Source organism: Myotis brandtii, unplaced genomic scaffold, assembly GCF_000412655.1.
Source record: "Myotis brandtii unplaced genomic scaffold, ASM41265v1 scaffold797, whole genome shotgun sequence".
NCBI lineage: Eukaryota > Metazoa > Chordata > Mammalia > Chiroptera > Vespertilionidae > Myotis > Myotis brandtii.
In genome coordinates, this window is record NW_005371210.1 from 815491 (window position 1) to 833835 (window position 18345).

Genomic DNA, 18345 nt, shown 5'->3' on the forward strand with positions numbered 1-18345 from the left:
GCTCTTAAGCTTGATTTTTTCATTCTTTCATATGTAGGTAAATAATGGGTAACTGAACCTGTTGCTCAGATGATGACTCAGGGAGACTCGAGCTCCACGCAGGCCCAGCAGAGGGCACTCTGGGCCGCGAGGAGGAGCGGGAGGAGTGGCCTGTTGGACATTCAGTGTCAAAACCAGGCCCCAGGCCAAACACAGACAGGCCAGCAGCTCCCTTTTCCTGGGTCAGCCCCCTGCGGCTTCCCCCGCGGTGGACAGAGCCGGGCAGTGGGCTTCACTTCGGGCTGCCCCCCACCTGTCACCAAAGCCACGCCCTTCCCTCCAGTGAGACTGCTGGGACTTTCGAATCCTTTTCGATTTTCGCCTTCTCTTCACTCTCAAGCTGTCACTCCCTGTTTGTGTCACCAACTGAAAAATCAGATAATCCCGTTTCTTAGAACTTTGTCAACAAGGGCTCCCATGTGAGGCCTCGCAGGCCCAGGCGCTGTTCTGGGAACCTGGGAGTTTGGGGCTCTCCCCTGGTTTTATGCCAACAGAAGGTGCACTTCGCAAAAGTGAATTGTATGTAGTTCTCAATCCTTGAAAGTCTATCCCAAGATGTTTCAGATGCAGAACAAACGGGAACAAACCCCCTATGCCACCAGCAAACCTGCCGTGGCCCTTGAGGAAGGCGCGGAAGGACGCGTGGACGCAGCAGACAAAGGGGACCGCTTTCAGGAAGAGAAAGGACGGACTACGGGCTGCACACTCGCTCGGTGTTTATTCACAGAGGAGAAGCCTGGAGTCAGAGAGGACGAGCAGTTAGAGAAATTCACAGGCCTCATTAACTGTGTCTCTGCAGGAAGTGATAGGATTCTTACAGAGAAAGAACAAAGTTTACATGACTCATTTCCAGATTTCTGTGGCTTATTATCCTTATTTCTAAATTCTAATTTGTTGGAAGACTATCTTTAGATAGATAACAAGTTTTCCAGGATTCTGACATTTAACACCCACATAGCAACAAGAATAAACTTTGATGTGAAATCCAAAACCTATGGCTTCTGGATTTAATAAAGGCACGGCCATTACCAGTCAGCTCCCCTTCTCAGTGGTGTTAGGGGAGGCTGGTGAGCTCTCTACTGCCCCAGGTGAAACGTCGCTCGTTCCTATTGGGCCTGCACCACAGCCACCACTTTAAGACACTCCCGTCAACAGAGAAAGTGAAGAAAACGACACAGCTGCACCATGTCAGAGCACAGTCCGATTTTAAATTTCATAAATGCTGATTGGTTAGAGTTAGGTAAAAACCATTGGGCTTCAAGGACAAACTTTCTAGAAAAAGACACATGGAGATCAAAGAAGAGTGAAATGTCCTGGTTTTACACAAACCAGCGGGTTCCAACCATTGTGCTATGGCCATGCCAGACCGTGGGGCCGACTGCGGGATGTCACCCGTGCACGCTGCAAGGTGCCATAGAGCAGTCGGCCCGAGGCTCTGGGTGTTGGGCTTAAACCCTTGCATTTTACGGAAGTAAAACAGGGCCACAGAGATCACCCAGCTGATGGAAGGCCTGGGGCCTCCGGGGCGGCAACTGGCCCACGGCACCCGCTCCATTCTGATTGGAAACGCCTGACGGGATCGAGACACCAGTGCCCTCTCAGCAGGCCCCCTGCTGACTGACCTGCAGTGTGGCCTCAGCCCTCAACCTCAGGGCCAGGACGTCGCAGAGACCTTCCAGGGCCAGCCGGGGGCCCCTGGCTCCCATCATCACCGCTGCTGACCCCACAAGGTAAGCTGACCTCTCGCCTCCACCCTGCTGGCACCGTGCCCACTCAAGAGCATCCTCTCAAACTCTCCTCTCCTGGGTCCTCCTCGGCAGCTGGTCACCATGGCCAGCACATCGTCAGGCAGTCTGGGACCAGGTGACCGGTACTGATGAGGTGAAACACCGTGCCCAGAGCCCTAGGAGAGCCCCAGGCGGAGCCTGAGCCCAGCCTGGTCCACGTGGGCTGGGAGCTTTCATGGCGGAGCTGCCCTGCCATCTACAAGGACGAGCCGCCAGGTCGAGGAGCACGAGGAGGGTGTCCGTGCTGTGGCCTGGAGCCCACGTGACAGCCTAACCACCAAGGGGACTATACGTAGGAGGTGACTGTAAGGTAGGCCCTAACCCAAGGTGTTCTCACGAGAAGAGGAAAGATGCTGGGAGTGGGCACAGAGGGGATGGTGTAGACCAGTGATGGCAAACTCATTTTTTTGGTTGATTTTTCTTTGTTAAATGGCATTTAAATATATAAAATAAATATCAAAAATACAAACCTTTGTTTTACTATGGTTGCAAATATCAAAAAATTTCTATATGTGACACGGCATCAGAGTTAAGTTAGGGTTTTTCAAAATGCTGACACGCCGAGCTCCAAAGGTTCGCCATCACTGGTGTAGACTATGAACACGGAAGGACCCACCTGGTGGCGTTCGCCTGATTAAATCGTGGTTTTCTGTAACTAATGGTTGAGAAATGACTTCGTTAAGAAATACTGTCTTCAATTTATCTCGAGAAACTTCAGACGTTAAGCTCCCTGACCTGCTAAAGAAAACACCGTGACGAGCATGATACGTAACTGCTTCTGTGATGCAGGATGGGGAGGCTTCCTGTACGCCCTCAGCCCAGACCTTGTATTTCTGGCTGAGACGGTGCCTGCTGCGTTTAAATTACACCCTCTGTGCGTAGTTACAGTTTTTGCCTGAGTCTCATTCTACCAGAAAATCAAACAGGTCACAAGTCCAACTCAGCAGCTCCATCCCTGGGGGACCTGCCAGCCCGCCCGCCCGGCAGCACCGAGTGCCCGGGGACCACTGGCCTGGCAGCTCTTGCCAGGTCTCCTGTGCTCCCTTGTTCAGAAAAACAGAAAAAGAACCCATGAGTCATGTCCTGAGGGTGCGTGCACGATGGGCCCGTCCTGGAGTCGTGAGCCCCACAGCCCCTCCTGGCAGAGAAAGGGCCAGGGTGCTGGCGCTGTCACCAGGGCACGCTCTGCATCACGGTGACTCGGGGACGGGACGCCAGAGCCAGAATCACCAGCAACTCTAACCTCAGGAGAAAATGATCATACACATCGTCCCTTACACCGAGTTCCAAAATTCAGTTTAGTAAAAAGCATTTTTTACACGCCAGGGCCACGGGAATCGCTGTGTGAGCTACATGCCAGGGCCACGGGAATCGCTGTGTGAGCTACATGTCAGCATCGGCCCCCACCACACGGGCAGGGGTACCTTTCCAGGCTTCTGGAGCCACGTCCTGGGAGTGGGGTGGCTGCCCCCCTCCCCCGCCAGCCGTCCCCAGCAGTCCCACACCCCTCACAGGTGGTTTCCAGTTTGCTTTCAACCCAGGCCTCTTTGCAGCTCAGAACCAGACCTGACCCCCTTCAGAGCAGCCCCACCCAGATGCTGCACCTCAGCTTCCAGCCCCAGCCCCGGCAGTGTGTCCATCTGACACCACCCTCCACCTGCCCAAAGCTTGGCCCTGCCCAGTCACACCCCTGTGCTCCACCCAGTCCCCCTCTGGGCTGCTCTGCCCCACTCCCAGGCTCCTGCCCTCTGGCTCCTCTGAAATGCTCCCCCTTCCCCAGTGAGCGTTGGCACACCCTGGGCGTGGGCAAACAGGTGCTAAAGGATGAACCAAGCCCCGGCTGCCAGCATAAGCGGCGTCTCTCCAGGGAGTGTGGCCAGCTCCCAGGCTGGGCAACAAGTACCTGAGTGAGCAGCTGCTCAGGCGCCAGCTGGTTGATCCAGCGCGTGTACCGCTCCGTGGAGTTGGGGGGCTCTCTCCTCACTTGGCAGCCTATGATCTGTGAAGTGGAAGAGAGTCTCTGTGAGTTCCTGGGTGCACACACCTGTGTGTCTACCTCTCACCTGGCACCAGTGGGCACCTCTGGGCCGGGTTAGGGAGAGCTTCTGGGAACAAGGGAGGAGGAGGGACCCTGCTGCTCTGCCCACAGCCCTGTACACGCAAGGTGGCCTGTGTCCTCTCGAGTGACAGGTGACGGGTGATGGCACACAGGGGCCGCACACCAAGAATTTCACCCTCCAGAGACTCTGATGCTCCAGGGCAGAGGCCGTGTGCTCGCTACAGGGCATGCGCTGGCTCATCTGTAGCCCGTGGTGGTGCTGTCCTTGCTTCTGCTCCACATGGTGCTGCAAAGACAGAGGTGCCCAGCATCCCCTCGACGCGGGGCCCCTGGCAGGATGTTCACGAGCTTATTGCTCGTACTGAGCTCCCTGGGAACTCGCTGACCTCGGAGACATCCTACCAAGGGTCCATCTGTCCCAAAAGCCGTCAACATGGGCTGGGAGTGCTCCAGGATGCTGCCCTCCTTGGCAAGGTGCCCCTGCACCCCAGCTCCGGCCCCATAGCTGATCTCTGCTCGGAAAGGTTCAGTACGTGCTGGACAAATGCCACAGTGGGGCTGCCTAGTGACGCCCAGACATTCTGCAGAGACTATGCAGCTGCACCATTTGTGGAAGCCACCACAGGGCCTTGCCTTCACAATGAAGTGGCTTTCTTGTAACCTGCTTTCAGAAAACAGTGGCCAAGGGCAAGCATATACTTAGCATTCACTTCATTCTTTCCGAACTAAATATATGATACACTCGACAAAACCACCAATCAGCAACCGCAAATTAAGGTTTTGTAGGTCATGATTAAAAAAAAAATCCAACCCCACAGTAACGAGCTCTCTAAAGCTGCTTTGTTCTGATGCAGCCAGACCGTGAGGACATCGGTCTCCACTGAAAACCTGCAAGGCAGGAGCTGGCCCCACAGAGCAGCACCAGCCGCCAGCCAGGAGCACTGGCAGGAGGAGGCAGAGTTCCTCCTGAGCATGAACTCGAGTAGATGGCGAGCAAGAAAAGCTCAGCCTTGAACTTTGTAAAATGCAGACCAAGGTAGTTTAAGTTACAGCATGAGGAACAGACGCAGGCTGCCTTTTTCCAAACTCCTTGCGTCCCCAGGCATCGTGGTCCATCTGAGTCTTGCCTGCAGGACTAATTACTTGCCCGAAGTAATTTCATTAAGGAGCTGATCGTGTTTGTTTTCAGTATGAAAATGAAGAAGGTGGACAGCAACGTCTCTGAAAGCAGCTCGCTCTCGATAGCGCCCACACGGGTGCCAGGGGCCGTAGCAGCTTCCACGTGGGCCACATTTCAATGCTAGGAACCGCGGTGTGGCAGTCACTCGGAAGGAAGACACGGCGTCCCCATGAGGACGGCTCACCCAACTGCTCAAACACAGCGTCGTCCTCGCGGGGCGGGGCCGTGCCTGTGACTGTTGCAGGGTCACACGATTAGCATGGACAGGCAGAAGCAGTTAGCTTGGCCGTCAGTGCAGTTTAAACTCGGAAAAGCTGGGCTGCTCCTCCGGAGTCGTGCCACCTGTAATTCCGTCACACCTGTCAGACCAGAGAGAACCTTCTGCAAACCTGCACCTGCACTGCCCTGTGGACGACCTGTGAGCAGAAGTCCATCCAGGGCTTCTTCCCACTCCTCTTCCTCTTCCCAGCAAACGAGCGAGACCACAAGGCGTGTGCATCTAATATCTCCTTTCACGTCACTGGGGCTGGAGGCCAGTCTACTGACCCCACAGAGGAATCCAATGATGCCCGATGACCAGGGCCTGAAGGTTGCAGGTCCAGCCCACTGTCCAGAGCTGGACGATGTACCCACGTGGCTCCTAGGAGCAGTAACTGTCCCAACGCTGTGTCCAAACATGTTTTCCGACTTCTTTCCCAACCAGGAAGTGGTGAGACATGACATCTTCAGTGACTGTGGACGTCCACAAGCCTCCGTGGAGGCGGAGCCCACCTCTGCACCGTGCACGCACCCCTGCCCTGCGCTCAGACTCCTTGCCATGTGACCTTCTCAGGATCTGGTGGGAGCCACAGAGCCCCACCGGGCGCCTGCAGCTCCTGCGAAGGGTCCCCCTGCCCCCTCGGCTTCCACACCCTGGAGATGTCCTCCCAGCTCGGTCTCCCACCCTTGCGCTCTGGCTCCACGTGCAGCCTCTGCTGTCCCAGTCGGGCTTGCGTGCACTCAGGAGGCTGCTGCCGACAGTTCTTCACACCCTGTCTGGGTGCTGCTGGGAAGGGTTTGGCAGACGTGACTGGAGTCCATGGCGGCGGACTCTAGGTGAGGAAGGTTGTCGCAGGTGGCATGTCGGCCGACTCCATCAGGTGGATGTCCCACGCACGAGGAAGCTGTGGCCGCATGAGATTCCAGGGGCCGACCCCTGCAGCAACGACACCACGCCGGGCACTGGATGGGCTGGACGCTGCCGTGGGGACGCCTGACCCCCAAGCTGGGGCACACGACTACCATCCAAGCATTGACTAGATACAAGTGTTTTATCTGAGACACAAAACAAATGGAGACAGGATCCCTGCGCCCTGTAAAGCCCTGTCCAACAGGTGGGCCCGGGCAGTGTAGGTGCACACGGGCGGGCACAGCGCGGGGCAGGGGCACCACAGGGGATACGGAGTGACTGCATCCTGCAGGCGGAGTCCAGGACTCCAGGCAGAGGGGCTGGCAGGGCCACGCAGGGGGGAGCACGGCAGCGGTGACCCCAAGCTGTGAAAACATGCACGTGACCCACAGAGCCCGAGGGCAGAGCAGCACGTGAGGCCAGGGCAGTGGGCACCGCCATCACTGACGGCTTCGGTGACCTGCCACACTGGAGCTTCGGGACCTGTTCCTTCCAGGCCGGGGGGGCGGGGGGAGAGGGGGCGTGTCAGCGCCGGGGTCGGATGCCCTCCACAGTGGGAGGACCAGCACACTCAGAGAGGAGCACAAGAGGGAGTGTCTGAGGACGGGACAGGGCCTCGGCCGCCTCCCTGCGCACGGCTCCTACAGGGAGAGGAGCCACACGCCGCCGAGGAGGGGCCCCCGCGTGCCAGGAAGATGGTCCTAGAGAGCCTGGCTCTGGAGCCGACAGGGAAGCTGCTCTAGAGAGAACACGACTGAGCTACCGGTGGGAGAGGGACTGTTAGGCCCCGTGGTGACAGGAAGCTCTCAGCCTCTGCGTTCATGTCCAAGGGCACAGCTTCAAAGATGCTGATCAAACAAAACAGAACAAAAATCCAGAGACCCTCTGTACCCACCAGAAGGCAGCAAGCGCCACCCCGACGAGGAGGCATGTCCTCCTTCACAGGAGAACACCTGCAGGCCTCACAGTGCCCTGGGAGGGCAGTCCCACCGTGACCCGGCCTTCCACCCAGGAGGACTCCGAGCTGAAAGGCTGTGCTGCTCAGTGAGCACAGCTGACCCGACTCTGGGAGTTGTGCTCAGGGCCGTGATGCTGCATGAGTCTCCGAGAGCCACCCAGGCAAGAGCCTGCACCTGTGTCCGGTGGGGCCTCCCTCCCCCAGGCAACATGACCCTTCACGTACACCTCTGAATGTGCCAGGTAACATGAATTATTTTTCAAATTGTGCCCTTGTTTTAATAATTACTGTCACTATCTTCCCATTTCCCCCAAGACAACACCAGGGGTATCATAAACACTGCCTGTGAGAATTTGCACGTTAGGTATTTGTGTGTGAACTTCTTACGGTTTTAGCCAAATGAAGTGTTATCAGTAATAAGCAGGTCTCTTCTTAACAAGAAAAACAAATAAATAAAAGAAAAAAGCTGTGATGACAATCTTATCAGAGGCAGTGAAAACACAGAACCAGACGTCAGCACTTACGCTTGTTGGGTGCCGGACGGCGGCTTCGAGCTGCAGCCTCACCCTCTGAGGCATCATCACGTCGTCCTGCAGGGAGGAGCCCACGTTAACTCACGGAAGCCACAGACACAAAGGGAAGAGGCAGGCAGCCCCCAGCAAAGCGGGCAACAGACCAGACAGGCAGTTCAGACCCTGCCCAGTGGACCAGATCCTGTGGGTCGGCACTGATCCAGCCACAGACTGCAGGTCTCGCACGCTGCACAGGCAGCAGGCGACCCGGCCGCGCAGGCAGTGTGGCGGGCAGCTGGGGAGGGATGGCTGCAGAGGGACACTGCGTAGAGGGACAGGCTCACAGTGCGGCAGGGGAGTGAGCAGCTAAAACACAGCGTCGAGCTTTTCCACCCTGGCCTAGGACCCTCTTCTGTCTCAGGGCGTCCCGTGCTCCTCCAGCTTTTAGAAGGGAACTTAGTTTTAGAAAGAGTGTATGTGAGAAAACCTACAGCAAACAACATACTCAATAGGGAAAAGTTCCAGCTCTCCATCTTGAGACGGGGAAGGAGACAAGAATGGCCATGCTCACGACTTTAACAAATTGCTGAGACTTAAGTCAAGAAAAAGAAATACAAGATAGAGGGTTAGAAAGAGGAAGATTGTGTATATAAGCCAATCAAGAGAATCTACAGAGAAATATTAGAATTAAAAGTGAATTTAGCAAGGTTTCTGGAGACAAGATTGATAAAGTTCAATTAATTTTTTTATAGCTGCCAAGTTTTTTTAAATGATGCCACTTATAACAGTATCAAAAAAAATCAAATAACTCTCATATATTGCTGGTGAGAATGTAAGAAGGCGCAGCCACTTTGGAGAACATTCTGGCTGTTCCTCAAAGTGCTACATGCAGTTACTGTGCCACCAGCAATTCCATCCGCCCACACACCTCAGAGCTGAAAGCTCTCGGACAGGTGGTCCCTCGGCCTTGTCCATCACAGCCAGGAAGTGGAAACTACTGAACGTTCATCCCTGGTAAATGGAAAACAGTCTGTCCAAACCCTGGCGACGTTCTCAGCAGCAGGACTGAAGTATGACACAGCAAAAGCAGCCAACCACCAGAGCACATGTGAGCCACCCCACGTCCATGGAGCTCTAACAGATCGCTCAACTAGTGACCCACAGCCCACGTCGTAGCTGTAGGAGGACCGAGGGGAGGGAGCCAACGGGAAGGCTCTATGAGGCGGGACCTGGGCCACCTGGAGCCGAGGCCACCACCTCCTCCCACACCTCTGCCAGGTTGGCGTGGCCTGCAGTCACCCATGAACACCTAAGGGGACCCGGGAAGCAGAGTGAGGCGCAGCCCAGAGCTGCTGGAGGAGAAAACGGGAAGGGAGTCTCCACGCTGCCCTCATACCCAAGGAAAGGCTGCCTGTGCTGACAGCAGAGAGTCTCGCTCTAAAAGCAGCAGCGATATCATCATGTGGGAGCACAGCTCCCGGTGAATACATGAACTGGAAGGTTGAACTGCGACATGAACAGGCAAAATTACAAAGAAAGAGACAACAGTGGGAAAGGAGCAGACTGCAGGACCTAACACTCAAACGCAAGAACCCCAAGAGCAAAAAACAAGATAAAAAGGGAAGAAACGAAGAACTAATATAGAAAAATTTATCTCATTTGAAAAAACCTTGAGTCTGCACTTCAAAAGAGCTCACCCAATTCTAGGAATACAGAAAAAAAAAATCTTATAAATCTTCAGTAACAAACATAACTTAAAAACCAGCAAATCCCAACCGATACAGAAAAAGTATCTGACAAAAAACCCAACACGTGTTCACAGTAAAAGCTCTGAGCAGGCCAGGAACACAGTGTGGTGGTGCCTGCAGCCAGCGCAGCGCTGAGGGAGAGTGGACGCTTCCCGCTGAGACAGTGGGAGGCAAGGATGTGCGCCCGTCAGCGCCGCGCCAGCAGGTGAGAGAGGTCAGGAGGGAAGAAGCCAGCTGTCTCCACGGCAGGTGGCAGTCGTGCACCTGGAGAATCCTCACTGGTGGGAGCGCTGCAGGATCACAGGATGGGAGACCAGCACAGAGAGCCACGTCTCCACGTAATCACAGTCACATGGGGCACAAATGAAAACAGTGTCCGCTTACAACTGCTCCAAAGAAACTGAAACGTGCTGGTGCAAACATAACGAAGCACGTATGCGGCCCGATGTCCTTCTGCGCAGGAAGCACACGGGTGCGGGGCGGCGGACACAATGCTAGCCGTGTGCGGAGTTCTTTGCCCTGTCCTTGCAACTTTTCTCTAAGTTTGAAAAGGAAAAGTGGGGAAAAGATGCAAACATGTCACGAGAAAAGGAAACTGGCGAGGCCATCAACATAGACCGTGCTCGGCGCAATCTGAAACCAGGACACAGTGAGGCCGCTCCCTCCATTCACGGGCCAACACTGCAGAACCTGCAGTCCCAGCGCTGGAGAGGCCCTGCCCCCAGGCCACCACCCATGGCCCCTGCAGTGTCCCTGCGGCCTGGGGTCCACATCTGGGTGTGACCCCAAGAGGACGTCTGCCACATGGACAATGAAGGTGATACAGGCACGTTCACAGGGCATGTTTCACAAGAGTAAAGGCATAGAAATAGCCCGCCCGCCCATCGACAGGAGAAGGGGTGAGGACATGATGGTGTGTGCTCAGTGGGATGTTGTACAGCAGGCAGAGGGAATCAAGTGCCCACAACAGACAAACAGAACAGAAGGGAAAACTGGAAATAAACCCACACTGATACGGCCAATGGACTTTCAACACAGGCGTCGGCCGGTTCACGGGAGAAAAGTCTCCTCAGCCAGCAGTGCTGCCACCGAGCACCACAACAAACAGCCACTTCCGACCCCACACCACCCACAGAAATCAGTGGGACGTGGACAACAGATTAAATAAAACCTAAAGGCTATAAGCTACTGGCAGAAAACATAAGAGAATAACTTCTCCTTTGGGGCAAGCAGAGATTTCTTAGGAAAGAAATTAACTCTAAAAGAAAAAATTATTACATTTGACTTATCAAAATGTAAAACTGCTCATCAAAAGACACCACTAACCTATGAAAAGTGAAGCCACATTCTGGGAGCAAATACTCACAGTACATGCACCTGACAAAGGACCAGGGTCCCAAACAAAGAACAAACTTTCTTAACTCACTAACAGGAAGGGAAGCCAATTTTAAAAAGTAGGCAAAACATCTGAATAGGCATTTCACAAAAAAATGGCCAATAAACCATGAAAAGGTGCCCAACATCATGATCTACCAGGGGAATGTAATTAAAACCGAAATGAGACACATCATGTCTGCTCGAGTGGCTGAAACTACACGGACAGCAGTGGGGCAGGTGAGGAGGTGGGCCGGCCGGACAGCAGGAGAGTGTAGAAATAAGTTGTGGTCTATTCATACAAAGGATAATAACAACCAAGAATGAACCACCAACACGCAACTATCACGGGTGACCACTATGCTAGTGAACAGCTAAAAACAATAGTACATACTACACGGTTCCATCCTATGAATTCGAGAACAGGCAGCCCCGCAATGTGGAGTGATGGGATAGTCTGGATCTTGGCAGGGGCCTTAGTTATGTAGTGAATACAGTTGTCAAAACTCATCAAATTGTCATTTTGTACAATTTTCCCATTAAAATCTTGTGTATCACTGTATATAAATTTCACCTCAGTTTTAAAAAACTGAATAAACTATGACGTGCAACAAAATAGATGAGTCTTAACAAAAGAAGTTTTAAATTTCCAAAGTATTATATACAGCCCGATTCTCTTTTTATAAAGTTAAAAACAGCTAAAAAAATTTTTACATTAAGTTCTTTAGATTTGTAGAGAGACCGAGGCTCAGCAGGGGAGCCACAGCATGTGGCTGGGGTCGCAGGAGAGGCGGCAGGCGCTGATGTGGTCGGGGGCTGAGTGGGCTCACTCTGGGCGGCAGGTCCATGGGTCCTCATAATGTTATCAAGATAAACATGCAACACAGTCATGCAACAGAAACAGACACAAAACGGAGCTGGCACCAGGAAAGATGAGACTTTTCTGAACCAGGAACATGACTGACTCAAGTCTGTGCTCTTGAGACCTCAAGTTAGAAACAAGGAAATCACCATGGAAACTAGAAAATTGGAACAATACTAGGATGCCATGTTCAGAAGCTATAGGACCCTTATAGTGATCCTGAGAAAACCAAACTTATTTACATTCTTCATTGACTTACTTCAAATGAACCCTGAGAGCAATTCAAACTCCCAGTGTCTGACAGCTGCACCCCCTCCTGTCTGACCGACGCCCACCCCGCAGCCTCCCCATCTCCGCAGATGGTCCTGTGACAGCTCCCCGCCATCTCCGACCACCCCTCTACTCTTCCCCGGGACTGAGCAGGCCAGGCGTCCAACTTGCTCTTTCTCTCTCTCTGGCCCTAAATGCTAAAGGGCATCTTCAAGGACCTGGCTTCCCACCCGATGACGGCAGGCAGTGGTTTTGGACCTTCCTCTGCCCTCCTCGGTCTGTGGTTGGTGGCAACTCTGCTGACGCCCATCGCCTGCTTTACTGGTACTTGGTGACTCCTGGATAGAAAGTTCCACCATTCTAATCTAGGCCCCATATTTTCTAACACTTCCACCTGGATATCACCTCAGTTAGGTCTTTTTTCCTTCCCTTTATTGAAAAAAAGGAAGTTACAGTAGAGACCCTGTTGGGGAGAGGGTAACTTGAGCATTTCTCTCTTCTTCTTCCAAGACGGGAACCAAGTTCTTCAAGCTGGGCTCTCCATACTGAGGAGATCTTAAGATCCCTCGAAGACGAGATGGTCCGATCCAGCACCAATCACCAGTTCAAATGAAGTTTATATTGTCACTAGTGGCCTGGTGCATGAAATTTGTGCACATTAAAAGGGAATTAATTAGAGAAAATATTTTAATATTGCTATATGCCCTTTCTCTATAATAGACGTATCAGAGATGAAAGAAAATTAGTAAAATGTATATGAAAATCTCCCTCCTGTCAGAGTCTGGGGTGCGCTGCACGACCAGAGTCAAGTCCCCACCCATCCGTGCGCTTCGAAATCGCAGGAGACCCAGACCCAGCTGGCCCCACCCCTGTCAAGCCCTGCTGGGCACGGGGCACAGCCTTAGGTCTCCCGGCCCCGGTGCCGGGGCAGGGGGTGCGGCCTGAGGTCCCCCGCCCCCCACCAGGTGCCACGCAGCCTCAGTCCCTGCTGATTGGTCGTTAGGCGTCACTATGTGATGACCATTTTCATATTTGCCTTTTATTATGATGATCAGAGAGAAATACTTGCTCGCTATAAGTATTTCAGAAAGAGCAAGCTTAAAGAGAAAAATAAATAACCAAATCACCCAAAGGCCATAAAAGCACAATTGTCAATGTGGTAGGTGAAGCTGTCTTCGTTGGAAACTGTTTATGAAAATGTTGGATGGTCCATCCGTGTGAAAATAAGCCCAGAGCAGGATCTGAAAGGAGATGACAAAGCGAGAGGGGTGGCAGAGGGTCCCCACAAGAGAGCAGGGAAAGTGGAAGAGTTTCAGCCTAAGGAAGAAGAGGAAGATGAGAGACCAGAGCAGCAGGGCAGGAAGCTGCAGCCTCTGCTGGGGTCTTGTTTTCAGGGCAGGGCTGTTTCATGGGCAAGTTTACGTTTCGCACGCGCGCGCACACACACACACACACACACACAATCTTCCCCAACGTCCACACGTACCACAGCCTTGTCTATAGGTTCCTGGTCATCAGGGGAAAGGCTGAGTCAATATGAGACAAAAAGAAGCTTCCTATGTGGATTAATTCAGCACAAGTGGGAACTCTGAGCCAGTGCTGAGCTTGAGAAGGAAAACAACCCCCCACCACCCACCCCGGGGAATGCACAGAAGACTGGGAGCTCTGTACCCCAGACTCGAGGAAGGAGCGCAAGTGCTCTTCAAGTGCGCTTCAAAGTAACCACAGAGAAAACCCCTCACCACTGAGTGTACACTACAGATGCAATCACGTATTCTCTTTTCACCAATCATAATCATTTGTCATGTTATTAAACACTTTTCATAAAAGGTGAGTAATTCCCTCACATAGACCTTCACTATTACTCCACTGGCCTGTACTGTTGTTTCTCATTTCCCATCCTAATAGCAAACACTGAAGCTCCTTGTAGGTAAATCTCTCTTGGAATTTCAGAGGCGCCTACAGGAGAAATGTAGGGGTCAAGGGCATAAACATTTTGCAGTTCTTGAGACACAATGCAAAATGATGCCATCGACAGTACCAGCTCACACCTTTCAAGTCCCGAGTACCTACAACTTTAAAAAACTTTGTTAACCTGGCTTTTCAGCATCTCACTAATTTAATTGTTTCATGCAAATGATTTAAACTTTTTTTTAAAGCCTGTCATTTGCACGTCCACTTTTGTGAAGTCCCTACTCCAGTCCTTTCCTATTTGTCGTCGCCCGTATTTCTTTGTATTTGCTCAACTTACATGAACTATTTATTCTTAAGGCTATTAATCTTTTTAGTATTGTATTTGTCCACATCTTCCCAGTTTATCTTCATTTTTCTTTATATGGTGCTCTGCTATGCGGTTTTGCTTTTTTATGTAATCCAATTTATCAAAACTTAACTCATTAAGTGCTATGGTAATTAAACAGCAAAAACCTATTTACCTTAAAAGTTCTAATTATAATACATTAGAAGCTTTTGTCAAGAACCACACTAAAATGTAAGATTAATTATTCAACATATATGTGTGTGTGTGTGTGTGTGTGTGTGTAAAAAATATATATATATATATACACACACATATATATATATATATCTTAGCAATAAAACAAAGAGTTACTTACCGAATCCAAAAAGCACAGGTAAGACCCTGAGCTCTGTGCTATTGCTTGGTTTTTAGAATATCCGACTGTTTAAAAAGAAAACAAAAGCTCTTTTATGATTCAATCTTCGATGGTACTCTTGTTCATAAAACTATGTAACATGTACTACAGGAATACTGGGAGCATTCTACGCTACCAAGAGGGGATCAGGTTAGCCGTAGGAGGAAGGGGAGGGAGAAAAGCAGGCTCCATGTTTAGCGGCTGATACAATAAGCACGACGCTAACCCGCGAATGGCCCCCAGCACCAGGGCCGTGTGGGAGCTCCAGGCTGCCCAGGGCAGGTAAGCTCCGCCCGCTTCTGCAGGAACTGCTGTTGGGCTGAGGAGAAAGGGCCAGCCGGAACGGCTTCTCAGTAGGGAATGCTGTGCAGAAATTAACGCTGGACAAGCTCAGTCTGGGTGCTGAGGGCAGGGCAGATTGGAGGAGGCATTTAGTCCCAAAAGAAGGGGCTGAGGAGACTTTAAGGGGCACAACAACCACTCTCCCTAGAGAAGAGGTTGCTGACACCTGAGTCGTGTTAACTAGACAGTTACAGATTCGGTGCCACCAAGAAAAGTGACACAAAGCAAAACAGATGTGTGCAAAGTTAACACACTCAATCCCTCTGGTGCTCAAAACCACGTCAACCTGGAGAAGGTGGTAGGTGCCCAGGGGACACTAGCAAAGTGTTTCCGGCCACACCCAAGGTACTTCCAGGTTTATCGCTAATGGAGAGCACCTCTCCAAGGTGGAGAGAGAGAGGGCAGGTCCTTCCTGTTAGCTGCTCTGGAGCACCAAAGTCAACCAGCTGCAACAGAGAAGTAGGGACAACTAACAGCCATCTGCCCTCACTCTGGTCATCAAAGGCTGACCCAGCGCAGTGCTGTTTTCACAAAGGGTAGCAGCTTAATTTCTAGCTTTAATCCCAGAGCTCAGCCAACCCAAGCCAGTCAGCAGCAGGGTCCCAGATTTCAACAAACTACAGGATAACAAGGCAGAGAAGCAAGTGCAGAGGCAGGCAGAGCGAGGGGCTCCTGACCCCTGGGGACGGCTTAGCAGCCATCACCGAAACAGCTGTGGCTAAATCTCCATCATCACTGCAAAGCGAGGAAGGCCCAGAGAAAGACCTCATGGGAATCAAAACCAAAGAGCAGCACGTGGAAACTGAAAAATAGGAAGAGACTTTCCACAATCACATTTAAATTATGAGTTCTGTTTTAAAAGTTGCTTATTAGAATTGGGTTTAGAAGGGGAAAATCAAACCCAAGCATTTGAGTGATGAAGGAAAACGCTGCTCACTAAGGACCTGGAAGTTTCCCACAATGAATCTTCTGTTTGGCAAAGACAAGGAATTTGCTTTAATATTATTGCCTTGAAGAAAGTCAAATGTTTGTGCCAGGGCCTGATGTTTGGGGAGGCCCGACCCTTTGTGAGGGGAGCCGGTTGTCATGGTCACAGCAGAAAAAACTCAGGCCACAGTATGGCATCAACATTCCTTACTCCTGGAGAAGAGGGTGGGATTGTGTTTTATTTTTATTTTAGCAAGTAATCACATTATTAAGAAATGTTTTGCTCTACTGTGATAGAAAATGATAATAAATGAACCTTAATCCAGTTAAAGTAACCCAGGAATCCTGAAAATAGATACTTTGGATCTATGTTATCCAATATTTCCTATTTAAGAAAATACTGTTACAGGAAAAGATGTCCTTTCAGACATAATCAAATTAACTCCATTTTGTTATGTGTAATATGGGATCTGCCTTACCTAATTTCAGAAAGACAGCAGGATGACTCCGTTTTCTTTTTCACAATATTACAACAAATTCTTTTGTCATTAGTAGAATACATTCAAATGTGATATAGCTCTAGTTATAGCTAATCAATAAAAAGTATTTTATGAAAGACAAAACGTTTTTATTTATTGATTTTATTTTTTTTAAAGAGAGAGAGGGAGAGAGAGACACACATGGACTTGTTGCTCCACTTGTTTATGCACTCATTGGTTGATTCTTATATGTGCCCTGACTGGGGGTCGAACCTGCAACCTTGGTATATCTGGGGACACTCTAACCAACTTAGTAAGTGGTCAACTTAAGTATTACTCAGGATGCTTTTCAACAGGATTTAAAAAACACAAAACTACCTATGTATATAAGTAGATTAAAAAACCATTCATTACAGCTGAATAATAAGCTAAGCATATGGTAACTGACCTCCTCTGGGAGAAGGAGAATCGTGCCCTCCAATGACTACGAGGATACCGGAACCTTCTAGCTTCACTTTCCATTTTTCAATGATAGCCATAGACTTGTCCTGAAAGCAAGAAGGCATTGGCAGGTCAGGAAACTCCCATCAGAGGAGTCCAACGTGACTCGCATGGGGGGATTGTCAACGGGAAGCTCATAAGTACCTTACTGGCATCATTAAAAACCGAGAGCTCCATGGAGCCTTCGAAGTCCTGCTGCAAAACAGACCTCAAGCACTCGTCCAACCAGGGCTCCGCATTGTGGACGGGGAGGATCACAGACTGGAATCCAGAGAAATGGGTTATCAAATAGTGTGAACACTGAACACACTCATTTCCCGCAGGACCACACGTGACAAAATAACCCAAAACCAGGCTTCCAGGGAAAGAATGTTCGGACACAGACTATGCCTTCTCTCCACGTTCTTCAATCTCTGGTTCCAGGAGATGTATTTCATGTTACATGTCCCTGAATTGGTTTTGGGGATTCTTTTGAAAAGGAAACAAAAATCTGAAAGGCTTAAAAAATGTTCCCGATTCCAGGGCAAATTCATGTTTCCAATCACTTGGCCAGAAACACCATCATTGTGGTTGATACAAGCATCTGCGCATCTTTCAACCCAGTCATGAAAATAACCGAGGGGTCCTTTTCTGGGTGGGATGCTCGTGTTCGGTAAACCAGGATGTTGGAGAAGCAACAAAGAAACCCTTTAAAGACCCCTCCACATGCTTCATCCGGGCGGGGGCGGGTGCTGGGACGGGGAGGGGACTCCCGCCCTCTCCCGCTGCTCTACGCATTCAGCAGATGGTCGTGCCCTTTTCTCCGAGAGCACAGATAAAACAATAATTTCTAAAGTGTACGGAACCGACTTCCGGTGAACCGTGCACATTCACACATTCAGCAACGCAGACCACCCAGGGGCGCACGTGCCGAGGCGGAGACACCTGCACACGCCGCACGAGGATGAATGTGTCACAGCAAAAACCTCCGTGCGGAAACGGTTCCGCGAGGCTCCGAGAGAGACAAGCATGAACACACAATTCTGTGTTCTCCGGGGGCTCTGACCCAGCGCGTGTCAATCACAGAGTAGTTCCGTGCACTTGCTTCATTTTGGGGAATTGTTTTTTTCAAGAAAAAGAAAAAAAGAACCTGTCTATTCAAGGTCTACCAGACAAAGCATGACGGGAATATCTGTCACAGGGGCCTGGACTCGGTCCGTCCGCGCTCCGCCGGAGCGGGGGACTTTGGGCGGAGACCACCCGAGGCAAGCCCAGAGGAGGTGGGGACCGTACCCGGACACAGAGGCGGGAGGGAGGGGGACGAAAGGGGACGAGAGCGGGGGCGGCGCGGCCACCTACCACTTGAGCCCGCATGGCCTCCTCCGCGGAGACCACAGGCAAGCCCAGAGGAGGTGGGGACCGTACCCGGACACAGAGGCGGGAGGGAGGGGGACGAAAGGGGACGAGAGCGGGGGGGGCGCGGCCACCTACCACTTGAGCCCGCAT

General features: G+C 51.3%; 1 protein-coding gene across 2 annotated transcripts in view; it reads right to left on the reverse strand.

Annotated features, from left to right (window-relative positions):
- The window catches only part of B3GNTL1 (UDP-GlcNAc:betaGal beta-1,3-N-acetylglucosaminyltransferase-like 1), a 50361-nt gene extending 32135 nt beyond the window's left edge, over nucleotides 1–18226 (reverse strand). For both annotated transcript variants that reach the window (XM_005883655.2, XM_014531256.1), the window contains exons 1-6: nucleotides 18199–18226; nucleotides 17005–17121; nucleotides 16808–16907; nucleotides 14573–14637; nucleotides 7716–7781; nucleotides 3730–3825 (exon numbers count right to left, since the gene is read on the reverse strand). In XM_005883655.2, the coding sequence (XP_005883717.1) occupies nucleotides 3730–3825; nucleotides 7716–7781; nucleotides 14573–14637; nucleotides 16808–16907; nucleotides 17005–17121; nucleotides 18199–18213 (459 nt within the window). In that variant the 5' untranslated portion in view covers nucleotides 18214–18226. The remainder of the gene's footprint in view (nucleotides 1–3729; nucleotides 3826–7715; nucleotides 7782–14572; nucleotides 14638–16807; nucleotides 16908–17004; nucleotides 17122–18198) is intronic.
- Nucleotides 18227–18345: the final 119 nt, after the last annotated feature.